Source organism: Sorex fumeus, unplaced genomic scaffold (assembly GCF_029834395.1).
Source record: "Sorex fumeus unplaced genomic scaffold, SorFum_2.1 ptg000051l, whole genome shotgun sequence".
In the NCBI taxonomy this organism is placed as follows: domain Eukaryota; kingdom Metazoa; phylum Chordata; class Mammalia; order Eulipotyphla; family Soricidae; genus Sorex; species Sorex fumeus.
In genome coordinates, this window is record NW_026606108.1 from 1,513,380 (window position 1) to 1,529,448 (window position 16,069).

Here is a 16,069-nt window from a genome sequence, read left to right on the forward strand (position 1 = left end):
AAGCCATGCCCACTTGTGAAGAGGCCACGCCTCTATGGAAACCTGGGTTTGGGATGAGATGGGCGCTGCGTGAGGAGTGAAGAGGGCAGGGCAGACGCTCAAAACTGCTTCTCTCCAGGCGGCTCGGGAGACACCTGGGGTCTTGCAGGGAGAGATGGAGGTCCCAGGGTCATGAGCCGGTTGCTGAACTGACCTTGGTTTGGGATGAGATGAGTGCCGTGTGAAGAGTCAGCTAAGTACTTCTTAAGAATTTCTTTTTCTGTCTTAAAATTAAAGAGTCTCTCTTGGCTCAAACCATGCCCGTGCAGCCCAGTTAACTATTTTGACTTGTCACGTGCTAGCCTGAAAGCCTGATAGTTAGCAAATTAGTGGGCCAGGATTTCTGACAACCCCCGACCCCCACCCCCAACACACACACACTCCTTAAATACAAGTCATTTAGGAGACTAAATGTTCATTCTGATTTCAGGAATTCTTTTTTGGTTGTTTTACATGCAGCAACATTTGACCAATGGCACAGTCAAATAAAACACTGTTGAAAGTTAATTGGAGTCTAAATCAAAACCGTGTCAAATAAGACTTGGCAGGGTGAAGCAGTCAGCGTCTTGCAAGAATGGGTTGTGTTTAAACACTGTTTGATGTAAATGTGATGTGGTTTTGAAAATAACAAAGGAGAGGCGTTTAGGGAAATAGAGCGAAATCCGGGAGATGCCCACACAAGCTAAATTGCTTTGTGTAAACATGAGCGCCATCTCTGTGCCAGGCCAGTGAATGCAGAGAACTCCAGCTACTGTTTCTGACATTCTTTTCAAGGACACCCACTGGACATGCAGGTAAGCCAGCGATTTCAGATCATAGTCTACAGGGAAACCTAAGTGTTGACACAGTTCATTGATAATGGCTTCCAATTTGGGTTGATTTTTAGTGAGGTAATGGGATAGTTTCAGATCTTTTCTAGAACTCAGGAGTAAACGAATGTTAGTGGCCAGCAGTCAGCATTGTCTAGGAGTCCACCCAAGACCTTTGCAAGGTGACTCGTGTCTAGGGCGTGGTCCCTCAGGGTTGTCACCGACAGGCTCAGGGTCTTGTTGCCTGCTGTGTTCTGTGTGGACACATCTGTCCCAGCCTGGCCCCTGCTGCCGTGGGTCACTGACCTTCCTCTAACAACTTCTGCGGCATCATGATAATACAGAAAGTCCTGGCATTCTTGCCAGTGAGAAGCCAGTTTGCCACAGCTAGCTTCTTGGGGACAGGGGCCTCACCTTGGGGGCCCAGGGACTCTTAGCACATGGCACTGAAAGTGTCAACACAAGGACATAGAAGAACAGAACCAAGCAACGCTGCTGCTGACTTAGTGCTGGGCAAATCAGTCACGTGAGGACTTTATCCCTAAGTGAAACCTGGGGGCTGGTCTTAGAAAATGACCCCAACACCCCACCAGGCAGGCAAAGTGGACACGAGGGGCTGCAGGACTACTGTCTGGGACCTGAGGGCTGTGAGAGGTGTCTCAGCTGCCTTTGTCCTGGCGGTCACCAGAGCCCTGTGAGAACTGTGACCCCTGGCTATGAGGTGGGCGACACCAAGGCAGGAATGCAGCGGGGTGCTTTCGACATTCACTGTGAGTAGGTGACTCCTGACACTTGGTTTTGTGTGGTCTCCTTGGTGCTCTAAAGGCGGGAGGTGTCAGTGCTTCCTGGGGATACCACACCCAACTTCCAAGTTCTGTTTTGTTTTTTTACCAAGGTTGCTCATCTTTTTGGTTAAGAACGGTCTGTTTTGGGGTAAGAAATTGTCAGTGCTTTCCATGTAGTACTACTTGTATGTAAATTTCATGACTTCATCATTTCTAACAGCTACATAGTACTCCATTGTGTATATGTACCAAAGTTTCTTTAACCAGTCATCTGTTCTCGGGCACTCAGGTGTTTTCCAGATTCTAGCTACTGTAAACAGTGCTGCAATGAACAAACAAGTGCAGGATGGGAGATGCGTGCTGAGAGTAGACTATAGACCAAAAATGATTGCCACTCAATGCCTCTTTTGCAAACCACATCACCCAAAAGAAGAAAGAGAACAAAAAGGGAATGCCCTGCCACAGAGGCTGAGTGGGATGTGGGGGATGGGGGTGGGAGGGATACTGGGATCAGTGGTGGTGGAAAATGGGTACTGGTGGAGGGATGAGTATTCGGTCATTGTGTAACTGAGACCCAAGCACAAAAATTTGTAAGTCTACAACTGTACCTCATGGTGTTTCACTAATAAAAAATAAAAAAAAAGAAAAAAGAAACTCTCAGTGCTTCCCGGACCATAGTGAACTATGGGCACTGGTTCCTCTGGGGGTTCTCTTGGGGCTCCGGGCCCCACCCGGGTCCTCCCCTCATTCCTTCTTTTCTCCTTCCAGGGCCTGGATTTTGCAGGATTCACAGCGCACATGTTTGTGGGCATTTGCTTCGTGCTCTTGTTCTCCTTCCCACTCCTCAGACTTCTCTATCGGAACAAAATGTTCTATAACAAGGAGCCCAGTGACATAGTCGGTGAGTGTATGCACCCCCCGTTAGGCATCCAGTCTTCACATCAGAGTATTCTTTCCCAAGGGCAGTTGTGATGAAAAGGTGGCAGTTTATCACACATTGGGGAGGTCTGGGCTGCCGAAAGCTTGCTCACTGAGGATGTCAGGGTAGTTTAAACTTTAAGGATACACCCTACACTTTACACGGCCTCTAAATCATGTGCATACAGTGTGCATTGCTCTGCGCAGACTGCTGTGTTTTCACGCATCGGGATCTGAGATTAACGTGAGTGCAAAGGTGGCCACGTGACCCAATGCAGGGAATAACACCAATCAGTAGTGAATTGCTGAACCTGTGTGCAGTCGGCACGGCCCTTTATGGCTTTGCACTTTCCTCAGTAGATTGTTTTTTGTTAGGGCTTCTCAGGCGGTGCTGAGGAGGTCAAGTCCCCCCACTAGGGACACTTAGCCAAGGGGTTTGTCAAATCAGCACAAGGGCTGAGGATGTGGTGCCGCTCCATCCTTGCAGTGCCCGGCACCCCAGGGCCAGTCTGGTGGTGCTGGGGCCTCCTGGAGAGCACCTATCAGTGCCAGGAACAGCACCTGGGTCACCACTCTGCTGTCTCCCACTTGGTAGGTTTTTCCAGTGTTAGTGGAGCTGGGTGGAGGTGTTAGACATGTCAGTGTGTGTTGGAGCTGGGTTGGGTAGCAGTGCCCTGAGCTCAGCAGGGTGGGAAGGGAGAAGCTGGGGAGGCAGCTGGGGCGGCAGTGACACGCCCATCCCCTCCACTGCAACTGGGATGTCGGTCTTCATGGGCTCCCTTCCGTGTTGTGTGTCTATCTCTTGTATCCTCGCTTATTCCTTGTTAAAGCCGAAGGCATCTGGCGGGGAGTCTGACCAGCAGACAGCTTTGCAGGGATTGTCTTCACCCAGAGGGCAGCAGGGCGGGGGCCAGGCTCAGGCCACACCCTTGTTATGGACTGTTGGACACAGGACAGGCCTGAAACCTCCACTGTCTCTCTCTTCTCTTCTCTTCTCTTCTCTTCTCTTCTCTTCTCTTCTCTTCTCTTCTCTTCTCTTCTCTTCTCTTCTCTTCTCTTCTGTTTTTGAGCCACACCTGGCAGTGCTCACAGCTTACTTGACTCTGTGCTCTGGGATCACTCCTGGTGGGGCTTGGCAGACCCTAGTTGGTGCCAGGGATCAAGCCTGGGATGGCCATGTGTAAGGCAAATAACCTACTACTGTACTATTTTCCTTCCTTCCTTCCTTCCTTCCTTCCTTCCTTCCTTCCTTCCTTCCTTCCTCTCTGCCTGCCTCCCTCCCTCCCTCCTTCCCTCTCTCCCTCCCTCCGTCTCCCCCTCTCTCTCTTTCTTTCTTTCTTTCTTTCTTTCTTTCTTTCTTTCTTTCTTTCTCTCTCTCTCTCTCTCTCTCTCTCTTTCTTTCTTTCTTTCTTTCTTTCTTTCTTTCTTTCTTTCTTTCTTTCTTCCACACCTGTCAGTGCTCAGGACTTACTCCTGACTCTGTGCTCAAAGATTACTTCTGACCATGCTCAGGGTACCATATTGGGTACTGGGGATCAAACATGGACTGGCTGCTTGCAGGGCAAGAAGAGTCTTTATGTGCTCTGCTATCTCTCCTGCTCTGTCCCTTCGTTTATTAATAAAAATTAGCAGCTAGATTTCAGGATCGACAGGAGAGTGATGTGTTTATTGTGCATTTCCTCCTGACTTCTCACACTGTCGGCTTTCCCAGTGTTTTGAAGGGAAAGGCTGGCAGAACAAGAGGGCAGGAGCAGGTGACCCAGGTGCTGTTCCTGGCACTGATGGGTGCTCCCCAGGAGGCCCCAGTGTGTGTCTCTGCTATCGAGGACGGGAGAGAATGTCTGAGTGAGTCCCTGCTCTCTTTCCTTCCTGCAGAACCCTTGAAATGGTCACTGCTTCTGCTAAACAATCCCCTCAATACAGAGTGTGAAAGATGACAGTATTTTTTCTAACCAATTTATCAATGCTTGGCAGCCCATCGCTTTCGGACCATGGCTTCTTTGTGTTCTCTGGGTCTTTGGTTTGTCTTTATCTTAATAGGGTAATTGGTTTCCATTTCCATGTGAATCTCTGTGCCCTGAGAGACCTGCTTCTGCCAGATAGAGACTGCATTCGCAGCATTGCCTCCCACCCCGTGTGACTCTTGGATTTTTGGGGATGTGATTATTTTTGTTCTTGTTGGGAACACCTTGTTGTTTGTAACTTCTTGACAGTCACCTATACAGAAACAAGCTTCTTCTTTGGAAAACGTCATCTTACTAGGGAAACGGGATGAGGGGAAATTTGTGTTTCATGTAGTCTTATGACTCCATGCTCAAAGTTTGGAGTGTCCTTGTGGGAACTTGAATGTTTTAGGTCACCCTCACCACACTGAAGGGGGGTACCTGCTTCTGGCACTCACTGGCGTGAACCCCACCAAACAGGGGAGATGGGAAGTGCAGCTCTGGGGCGGCAGAGGAGCAGAAGGCAGCAGGGCTCACGGTGGGGGAACATTCCAGCACGTGGTTATGTATCAGTCCCTCTCACCTGTGAGCGCTTTGGCTCTGAAGGGTGGGGGCTGCCCCTCCTCCTGTGTGCTGGGGTCTGAGGCCCCGCCAGCTCCCACCCGCCATGCGTGCTCTGTCTGTTGCTGAAACTACTCTCTGTTCAAGCAGCGTCTGGCAGAGAGGGTGGCTTGCATGAGTGGCTTGGAGAAGAAACTTCCTGGCTAGGAAAGGGCGTGTGAGTGATGGCTTGAGGAGGAGCTTTGGGAATTCATACTCGCACCCACGACTCAAGTTTGCATTGGTGGCGGCTTAGAAATTCTCGCCCCATCTCCTGGGGGCCTTGCTATCGAGGTCACTGGTGTGTGCTCCTGGTGTGGGGGTGCCCTGGCGTCAGGGGTCCCCGGAGACGCAGTCGGGCTTTCCTTCCTGCAGAACTGAAGCATGAGATCTCTGTGTGGCGCCTGACCGCTCAGCGCATCAGCCCGGCCAGCCGCGAGGAGACGGCCGTGCGGAGTCTGCTTCTGGAGAAAGTGCGAGTGCTGGAGCGCCTGCTGGCACGGAAGCTGCACACCTTCCACAGGTACCCGCAGAGCCCAGTGCCAGCTCCCCCTGTGGGCAGGCAGGGCCTCACTCAGCTCTTGGGGTGCTTGCTGCTGCTCCGCCCCTGTCACAGGGTGGGAAAATGGGGGTGCAGAGATGTTGGGGCATGAGCTCAGGGTCACACAGGGTGGGGAGAAGAGAATCTGCCCTCTTCCCAGCCCCTGTCCCACCTCCACACTTGGGTGCAGAGCAAGAACTGAAACTGAGCACTGGACCATAAGGACATGCTGCTGGTCAGGGAGGCAGGAAACAGAGCACTAACCCCGTGAGTTGGGCCATGATCCGGGGAAGACGCTCCCAGTGGCTGCGTGTGCAGGACGCTTCAGGGATGCCTAAGCCCTGCTCGGGTCCTGCTCAGCTGCTGTGCTGAGCCATTACAGGGAGCTCTCAGGGACATCACAGGTTGCTCTCAGGGACATCGCGCTTCTGTTCTGCGGGAAGGAATCCGTGTCGCGTCAGAGCTGGGGGTGTTAGGCGGCCATCAGGAGGAGCCGAGTTCCCGCTTGCCCTCATTCTGGACAGGGATGTCGGGAGGCACCTGGACCCTACTTGGCTCCCCCACCCCAGGGTGGTGAATCATTGCTCGAGGTTCTGAGTTGTGAACTGAGGCCAGCGGGACAAGTGCCAAGCCAGCGGGACAAGTGCCAATAAGAAGCCACAGATCTTCAAAGATTGAAAACTTGCTGTGTGGGGGTTAAGGCGGTGGGAGTGAATGGCCTCGACTGTGATTCGTGGGTTCAGTTTCAGCCAGCGTGGGGATCCCTCGTGTGCTTGGCGGGCCTCAGGGCTGTGCTACACCTGAAGATGCAGTTTTCCCAGTCTCACTCTCTGTCTCCATCATACTCGGGGAAGTGGAGGCCTGGAGAGTTCTGGGTCCTGGGGCCCTAAGGGATATATTAGAAATAGGGCAAATGAAGGCAAGTACTAGCCCATAAGAGCTTGCTCCCATATTTCTTATTTTTTTTTTAAACGGCCTTTGGAGAGGCATGGAGAAAGGCCACCTGCCTTGCATGCCCACGGCCACAGTCTATTCAGAAACTTCATCCCTCAAGGACTCTTCCTCCCCACTCCCCAGCCCCCTCAGCTATAGGCATGCCTAGGATGCAGCATCAGTCCTTCCTTGGGGCCGTGCCCAGGTTCCACCCACTGCTGACTATCCCCCTCTCAGGCCGGGCACCACAGGAATAATCTTGGCTCCTTTTCTCCTTTAGGCAGATCTCACAGGAAGACAAAAACTGGGAGACAAATATCCAGGAGCTACAAAAAAAGGTATTGTGGGTTCTTTGCTTTATTTAATTAAGTTTTCTTTTTTGGCAGTGCTCAGGGTTGACTCCTTGCTCTGTACGCAGGGATCACTCTCAGGGGACCATATGGGATGGTGGGGATCGAACCTGGGTTGGCCACGTGATATGCAAATTCCCTCCCTGCTGTACTATAGCTCTGACCTCCCTGTGGTTCTTCTGACAGGGGTCTCTGACTCATCTCCTTTTTTTCCCTTTTTTAATTGAACCACCATGAGATATAGTTACAAAGTTTTCACGTTCGAGATTCAGACGTACAATGATCGAACACCCATCCTTCCACCAGTGCAAACTCTCCACCACCAATGTCCCCATTACCCTCCCCCCCCATCCCAGTCCTTACCCTGCCTCAGTGGCAGACAATTTCTCAGATACTCTCTCTCTACTTTTGGGCATTGTATTTTGCTCGACTTTCCCCACCAACATCCAAGCCTGCCTCCCAGGGGAGACGCTAGATCATTTATTTTCCCTTGCTCATTTTGCAGATCATGAGAGGTTGCGCAGCTGTGTAAGCTTCTGAAATTCTAGATTGTAAGTGGTTGGGCTCCAGAGACATCTCTGTAGGGAGCTAATCCATTTTGGGATTCGGTTGGGAGTTTCTGGGCCCAGGCTGTTGGTGCGCCAAGATGGCGCCCAGAGGCAGGTTGTGGGCACGAGACTCACTTTCTTTTTGGGGGGACCCACCTGGCATTCAGTCCTCCGGGGCTTATCCCTGGCTCAGGGATCACTCCTGGTGGTGCTTGGAGCCGCGCTTAACCCGGGTTCTGCTGCTCCTCTGGAAAATGCTGCTTTCTTGTCTCTGCTTCATATGGGCCCGTGGTTATCAGTCTGTATAGGGGAGCAGGGCCTGGCTGGGACCGTGTCTGTGCCCAGCCCACAGCGGCCTCTGGGGAGCCTGGTCTGGCTGGGGATGACTCAGGCTGGAGGGTCTTTCTGGCACCTTCTGTAGCCCCCCTGAATGACAGGGCCAGTCTTCTGCCAGTGCCAGGGCAACTGGTGCCCTGACTGACAGGCGTGCCAGGACACAGCAGGGCTTTCAGCAGGACCCCTGTGAAGGCAGGTGTGACCTTTCTTCTTTGCTGCTGTGAGCGGGAGGGAAAGTGGTCTGAAGGCCATGTACTCTAGTCGGTAAAAACGCCTGTGCCTGGAGGGGCCACACCCCCAGGAGCCCCCTGGCTGAGGGTGGGGTGTGGACAGCCTCACACCGAGGGTGGACTGAGAGCCCAGCACTTGTGCAGTTTACAGGGTTCTTCTGCATGTCCAGTGCTCGTGTTTGTTTTTTGTGAAGCTCCTGAATGCTGTCACCCCGCTTTCAGGGACACACGTCACATGTCTGCTTCCTGGCATCATTCATGTTCATGTCCAAGACGTGCTAGGTTCACCCTCAGTGGGGAGTTGTAGCGGCTCCGTGCTCAGGGTGAGACTGTGCGTGATGGAGGGAGTCACGAGCTGTTTCCTTTGTCCCAGCACCGAATATCCGACAGGGTCCTGCTTGCCAAGTGCCTGCTGGTCTTGGGGTTTGTCGTCTGTGTGTTCTTTCTCAACTCATTTGTCCCTGGAGTTCATCTGGATCTGGGTGAGTCTCTCTCTCTCTCTCTCTCTGGAGGAAAAACTTTATTTATTTAATTTTAATTTTTTATAAGATTGTTCACAATAATTTATTACATTTAATATTCCAGCACCAATCCCATCACCACCCATCACCATTATTTAGAATTTTCCCAACTGCCATCCAAGCCTGTCTCAATAGCAGGCCCTAAATAATTTATTTTTATTGCTTATTATGAATAATTCTCTAAAAATGATCAAAAAAGATTTTATTAGAAGAAAGTCTGTGAAGATTGTACCTCACCCTGGAGCCAAAGAGCCCTTTATAAGAGGTTACTAATATGTTGTTACAGGTTGAAAATTGTGTGTTAATATTTTGTCTTAATTGAGATTGGTCGCCTTCAACCTTATATCCTATCCAATGTGGTGTGCTACTCCTGATACATCAGTGATACAGAGTGTGTTATTTTTCTTCAGGAATTCTAAAATTTAAAGTCATATGATACAGCTGGAGTTAAATTTTTAACTGGATAGTGACTTGGGGGTCTGAGGCATCTCTGCAGCTTGTTAATATCTTCTGAGATTTATTTGAGTCTGGATCATGGCCAGGTATGAGCTTATATGGTGCCAGAGACAGTTCAGTTCGTGGGAGTGACTGCCAGGCTCTTGGAAGAACAGGGTATGCGGGGAGGTTGCCCATTCCTGACTCCATGAGACCCTGGAGATTTTGGTCACAGAACCCCTGCATACCTGAGGTTTTCAACCGATTCACTCATGGATGAGGCTTGTCCAAGCCTGTGGAGGTTGGTTGTGAGCATGGCGGCTGGGGTTCTGGAGGTTTTTGGCTGCTGGGGCTCTGTTAGGGTGGGTGGGATCTCTCTCTCTCTCTCTCTCTCTCTCTCTCTCTCTCTCTCTCTTTCTCTCTCTCTCTCTCTCTCTCTCTCTCTCTCTCTTTTAAAATTAGCATTTCCTGAAAGCTTGGCAGCTGTCTTCAGAGTATGGAAGGGGTGATCTCGCAGGTCCTAATGAGGTGCCAGTAAGTTGGCCTTTGTGGAAATAAGGAAACTTTCTGCTTTGTCACCAGCCCTTCAGTCTGGAAGAGTGGGGGAGGAGGAGAGAGGCAGAGACAGAATGACAGAGACAAAGGCGGAGAAAGAAGTGAGAGAAAGAGAAGAGAGGGGTGAAAAGGAGAAAGGGAGAGGAAAAGAAAGGGAGAGAAGAGAGAGAAGAGAAATAAAGAAGAGAAAGGAGAGGGAGGAGGAGAGAGGAGAGATGGCACATTAGATGCATTCCTCTCCCTGCCTTTCTGTCATAGCTCATCAATTTTATTCCTTAAATAGCCTCCAATTCCCCTTTCCCCTGCTTGGCTCTGAACTGAAAGGTATTCTTTGAGCTGATCCACAGAGACTCCTGATGTGATGGTGAGGAATTCCAGCGTTACAGGACTAAGATGACACGAATCCTAATTGCGTTTGGTAGATTACATTGGGAAATTATTGTTGCCGTCAGTGCAATTATTTTTAATTGCGCTCCAGATAGAATGCAATTTTACATCATAAACTTTTAATCATGACAAGAATGTTAGGTGGTCACCTCCGGTAAATGAACAAATACATTAAGTCTAGTGTTTTAGGGGTTTCCATCCGAGAACTCAAAGGGGTGTTCACAGATTGTAATTTTATTAAGATTCCACCTGGAAATACAAGAATGTATTAAAAAACAAACTAAAATGAATGTGTGGATCCAGATGCAATTTTGTTGGATTTGGCAATAGTGTTTGTATTCATGATACTTTCAAGATTTAAGGCCCACCGTTCACTGTAAGGGCATTCAAAAATTCTGATTACCATAAAGTGTTTTATTTTCATCTGGGAAATCTTTGCTTTTCATTGAGCTGAATCTATATTTGTGTGATTGTGGCATCACGGATGGAATGGATTCATTCTTTCCTGCTTTGAAATGCTGTGTTTTAGTTAGATGATTTTAGTTATATGATTTTGTGGTTGCAGGAGACCACGGGGACCCTTACATTCGCTGGTTCACTGCCATCTGAGAATCAGGCTGATTAAGAGAACAGTTTTCTTCCTGGGTTCAGGGCTTCCTGGGTAGAGGCCAGTATGCAAGAGATGAGAGTTTTGGGGAGGAAAACACGTTAATTCGGGAGCTGGCAACCTGGGGAGAGAGTGGAGTTTCTGCCCCACCGCGCCCCAAAGTGTCCTGCTCTCAGGCTGGTGATGGGGTGTCACAGTGCTAGTTGGGAATGTGTGTTGGCAGAAGGTTATGCTCAGGGGTCAGTGGGCGGAACACATCCGGTCAGCTTCAGGAACCTTTTTTTTTTTTTGTAGGAGTACTGCTATTTATGCAGCCACTGATTAGCTGATTGAATTGTGCATGAACTCCACCTTACTTTTTTTTTCATTTTTATAATTTTATTTATTGAATCACCGTGAGAGCAGTTACAAAGCTTTTGGGTTTAAGTCTCAGTCATACAATGAAACACCCATACCTTCACCAGTGTCCATTCTCCACCACCAAAAACCCCAGTGTACCCCCATCCCACACCCTCCCCCTGCCTGTGGGGCAGATGATTTCCACATTACTCTCTCTCTACTTTGATCACATTCACTATTTCGACACCAGACCCACCATTATTATTTGAGATTTTACCCCAACACTCAGATCTGCTGAAAAGGCAACAATAGACAATTTGTGCTCTATTGCTGGTTATGAATAACATATGATGTCGTGTGGCTGCAGTAGGGCCATGTGGTTTTGAAATTCTGAAATTTTAACACTTAAATCTGGAGGGATTTCTGCCAAAAGCTACTGGGTTTCGAGATCTGCTCCTGAGTCTCATGGCAACGGATCATGGCCGTTGAACAGCTTGATGAGGAGCCAGAGAGGCCGTTCGTGGGCGATGACTTGGGATCTTGTTGGGGTGGGGAGGACAGGCCTGTCTCCACCCCATCCCGTGAGGCCCAACAAGTTTTGTCCCTGCGGGCCCAAGCTGACTGTCCAGTGGCCTCTGGAGGATGACCGCCACCGAGCCGCCAGAAGGAAACAGGCAAGGGACAGCACCCATTCCCCCACTTGGGTGGCCTGGCGACAGTAACCTACTGCGGGGTCCGGACACATTTCTGCCAAAAGCCACTGGGTTTTCGTGATTTGTTTCTGAGTCTCTGGGATCAAGGCCATTGAGCAGCTTGACGAGGAGCCAGAGAGGCCGTTTGTGGGCAATAACTTGGGGTCTCGGGGTGGGGAGGACAGGCCCGGCTCCACCACCTCCCCATCCCGTGAGGCCCAACAAGTTTTGTAACTGCGGGCCCAAGCCTAACTGTCCAATGGCCTCTGGAGGATGACAGCCACCAAGTCGCCAAGAGGGAGCAGGCGGAGGGACAACACCCTTTCCTCCCTGGGGTGGCCTGGCGACAGTAACGTACTGTGGGGTCCAGACGCATTTCTGCCAAAAGCCACTGGGTTTTGAGATTTTTTTTCTGAGTCTCTGGGACCATGGCCATTAAGCAGCTTGATCAGGAGCCAGAGAGGCCATTCGTGGGCGATGACTTGGGGTCTCGTTGGGGTGGGGAGGACAAGCCCGGCTCCACCCCCATCCCGTGAGGCCCTGTGTGTCTTGTCACTGGGGGCCCAAATGTGACTATCCAGTGGCCTCAGAAGGATGGCGGTCACTGGGCCGCAAGGGGGAACAGGCCAAGGCACGAAACCTATTCCCACCTGGGTTGTCCCAGCACCGGTAGCCTACTGCAGAGACCAGACGCATTTCTGCCAAAAGCCGCTGGGTTTCAAGATTCGTTTCTGAGTCTCTGGGATCATGGCCGTTAAGCAGTTTGATCAGGAACCAGAGAGGCCATGCCTCCAATTATATAGCTGAGCCGGAGGTGGTTTGTGGGCGTGTTTCCCACATACCTAACTTTTGGCCGTTTACTTTCTTGGTAAACTTTGCCCCAAGTTTTTGGGGTCTGGCCAAAGGCACAGCAGCAATTTGGGGGTATCTGGAAGTCTGAAGGTGCCATCAGGCTGCTGATGCACTTGCCTCTCAGGTGCAGATTGACCTGCTGGCGGCACCATACCCCCTCAGGAACCTTTTTGGATGCTCCTGTTGCTCTCATATCCTTAGGCTGCAGCTGGATTGGTGGCACCTGCACTGCTCGGCACATCTATTGGCCAGAGGTGGCAGCCCCCTCCTCCCCACCCCGTGCTTCTCTGTTGGCCTCCTCGTCATCCAAGAGCCACCGAGGTGATGTCTTGTTTCCAGGGATTTGGTTTCTTTGCCACCTTCTTTGGACGCTTGATTTCTGCTTTTATGGAATTGTGGTCTGAGATGATACTTGGTACAATTTCTATTTCTGAGATTTATTTATTTATTTATTTATTTATTTCGGGGTGATTGTATTGTGCTCATGAAAAATCACCACACACACACACACACACACACACACACACACACTTTAATTGAGCCACCATGAGATACACAGTTACAAAGCTCTTTCAGTCATACAGTGATCCCACATCCATCCTTCCACCACTGTACATTTCCCACCTCAATGTTCCCAGTTTCCATTCTCCTCACTCCCACTTCCCCGGCCCATCTCTATGGCAGGCACTTTCCTTCTTTCTCTCTCTCCCCTTTTTGGCATTATGGTTTGCAGTACAGATACTGAGAGATTATCATGTCTGTTCCTTTACCTATTTTCAGCATGCATTTCCTATCCAGAGTGATCATTTCCTTTCTTTTTTTTAATGTAGGAGTATTTATATTAATTCAGTCATTGATTAGGCTGATTGAATTGGGCATAAACTCCACCTTAGAGTGATCATTTTCGACTATCATTGTCATAGCTGGAGCGATAGCACAGCGGATAGGGCGTTCGCCTTACAAGCGGCCAACATGGCCGACCCGAGTTCGATTCCTCCGCCCCTCTCAGAGAGCCTGGCAAGCTACCGAGAGTATCTCGCCCGCACGGCAGAGCCTGGCAAGCTCCCCGTGACGTATTCGATGTGCCAGACACAGTAACAACAAAGTCTCCAATGGAGACGTTACTGGGCCCGCTCGAGCAAATCGATGATCAACGGGAGGGCCTTTACTTTACTTTACTTACTTACTATTGTCATAGCAGTCCCTTCTCTATCCCAACTGCCTTCTCCCGCAGCACTTGAGGCAGCTTCCAACCTTGGACCAATCCTCCTGGGCCTTTGAAAAGCCATAATCAATAGTATTGTAAACCAGCCCCACCCCCAGACACAGGTTGGAGGAGCCACTGGGGGTGAGAGGTGATCAGAAGCCCCTTGAGGAGCAGGGTAGGGTCTTTCATGCAGTTTCATTATCAGATAAACTGATTGGCGCTTCCTTAAGGGCCCAGTAACTCTTGAGGGTCCAGAGCAAAAGTGCAGTGAGCTCTCTTGCTTCCTCCCACCGCCTTCCAGGGGAGAGGGGACGGTCATCTCAGTAATGACGTGTCCACAGGCGCGATAGACTGTGTGGGGTCAGGCAGCACAAGGGGTGGTGCTTTTCTCACTGAGCATGGGGTCACAGCCTGATGTCACTCCAAGCCCCTGTGACAGGTGCATGTTGCCTTTGACATGTGTGGCAACATGTGACACCTGTGACTGGTTTCGTCACTGATTGAGACCCCCTGGCTCCCAGCTGCTACCCAGCACTGAAGATCAACAGCACCCTCACCCCAGCCCAGCCCAGCCCAGCCACACACTCTCTCTCTGCTGAATGAGACAGTATCTAATTCACTTTCCCCTTCTTAGTTCTTAAAGACAAACTTAGAGCAAAATGGGCTTTTATTTCCCTTGGGTACAAAGTTCTGGGCTTAATAGTACTGATGGAGTTTCTTGCCACCCCCGTGATGGTCAGGAGAGGGAACAGTTCCTCTACCCCCAAGTGCCCTTCATGCCCACACATGGCCTGGGGCTGGCACCCCAAATCCTTTACCAATAGATTTATCTTTTGTTTTGTTCTGGGCCCCATCCAACAGTACTTGTAGCTGCTCCTGGTTCTGTGCTCCGGTGTCACTCCTGGGCCTCCTATCTGTAGAACACTAGATCCAGCATTCACTTACCTCCTTGCTCCTCAACCCCTGCCCCCTTCTCCTTAGTATACCCTAATTGTAGTGTATTTGCCTGGTAAATGACATCCCTACCCAGGCCAGGACAATTTATTTATTTTTGTTTTATGCCATACCTGGCAATGCTCAGGGCTGACTCCTGGCTCTGTGCTCAGGAATCACTCCTGGTGATGCTCAGGTGACTATATGTGGTGGCAGGGATTGAACTGGGGTCTGTTGTGTGCAAGGCAAATGTCCTTCCTGCTGTGCTATCTCTCTGGCCTCTGCCATGATATCGATGCTACAATATCCCTGATAGAACCTTCCCAGGGGCTGTTATAGGTCTCCTGACATGAAGAGTCCAAAGTAGGTGCTTAGGGGTTGGCGTGGTCCCTGAAGCTGTATCTGTGTGGCTTAAGACACATCATATGAAGAGTTCATCTTACCTGTTGGAATGTGTTTGTCAGCTATTGGTCAGCTACAGCCACACACTGTCCCGAGCATGGGGGCGGCGTGCCTCAGAGCATGGTGGTCTGCAGCAGTGACCCCAGTATTGGGGGTTTGCATCCATTTTGGGGGCATCAGTCTGTGTTGCCTGCAGGACACCAGATAATCTCAGGCAGCCTCTGTTTTCTTGTGGGTGACTACACTGGGACCAACAAGTGCTGTGTCATTAGTGGCTGGTTCACATCCAGGACCCTGGGCTCTAGAAAGAGGGTGAAGGGGGCCCAGTCTGACTCGTTGTGGGAGGCGGAAAAAAGAAAGAACAGACAGTTGGCCTAAAGGAGCTGCAGCGTCTCTGGGGAGAAAGAAGGCCGACTGAGGAGGGGCCACTGTAGGAGAAAGCCCTGCATCCTACGTTCTGGGAAGCAGACTCGGTGGCAGAGGGTAGGGCGTGAAGTCGCCTGAGGCCCCCACCAGCGGTCTTTCCTCCCTTGCTCTGTTCTTCCTCAGTGTCCCCTAGTAGCAGAGTGTGTGAGAGAGAGTGTGTGGCTGGGCTGGGGTGGGGTGAGGGTGCTGTTGATCCTCAGTGCCGGGTAGCTGCTGGGAGCCAGAGGGCCTGATCAGGGCCAGGTCGGCTCCATCTGCAGGGGGATGCTGGCCTGAGACTGTCTGCCATGGCAGGTTTGGCCTGGCAGCCCCTAGGGAGAGAGCCCTGCGCCATCAGGCCCTTGCCTGCCCCTCCCACCATTTCTCACGGGTAAGGTAAAGGTAAAGGCCCTCCCGTTGATCGTCGATTTGCTCGAGCGGGCCCAGTAACGTCTCCATTGGAGACTTTGTTGTTACTGTGTCTGGCATATCGAATACTCTCGGTAGCTTGCCGGGCTCTCCGAGAGGGGCGGAGGAATCGAACTCGGGTCGGCCATGTTGGCCGCTTGTAAGGCGAACACCCTACCCGCTGTGCTATTGCTCCAGCCCTCACGGGAGCCTGCACATAATACCTCGATTTGTATTTTTAAGCCAAAGTTGGGGACTCTCATGGCCCCATGCAGAGCAAACAAAGGCATGCGT

General features: G+C 50.8%; 1 protein-coding gene across 1 annotated transcript in view; it reads left to right on the forward strand.

The window, feature by feature from the left end:
* The window catches only part of OCA2 (OCA2 melanosomal transmembrane protein), a 119,465-nt gene that overhangs the window by 43,591 nt on the left and 59,805 nt on the right, over positions 1-16,069 (forward strand). Inside the window, exons 14-17 of the mRNA XM_056124706.1 lie at positions 2,402-2,534; positions 5,470-5,617; positions 6,849-6,906; positions 8,406-8,514. Of these exons, the coding sequence (XP_055980681.1) occupies positions 2,402-2,534; positions 5,470-5,617; positions 6,849-6,906; positions 8,406-8,514 (448 nt within the window). The remainder of the gene's footprint in view (positions 1-2,401; positions 2,535-5,469; positions 5,618-6,848; positions 6,907-8,405; positions 8,515-16,069) is intronic.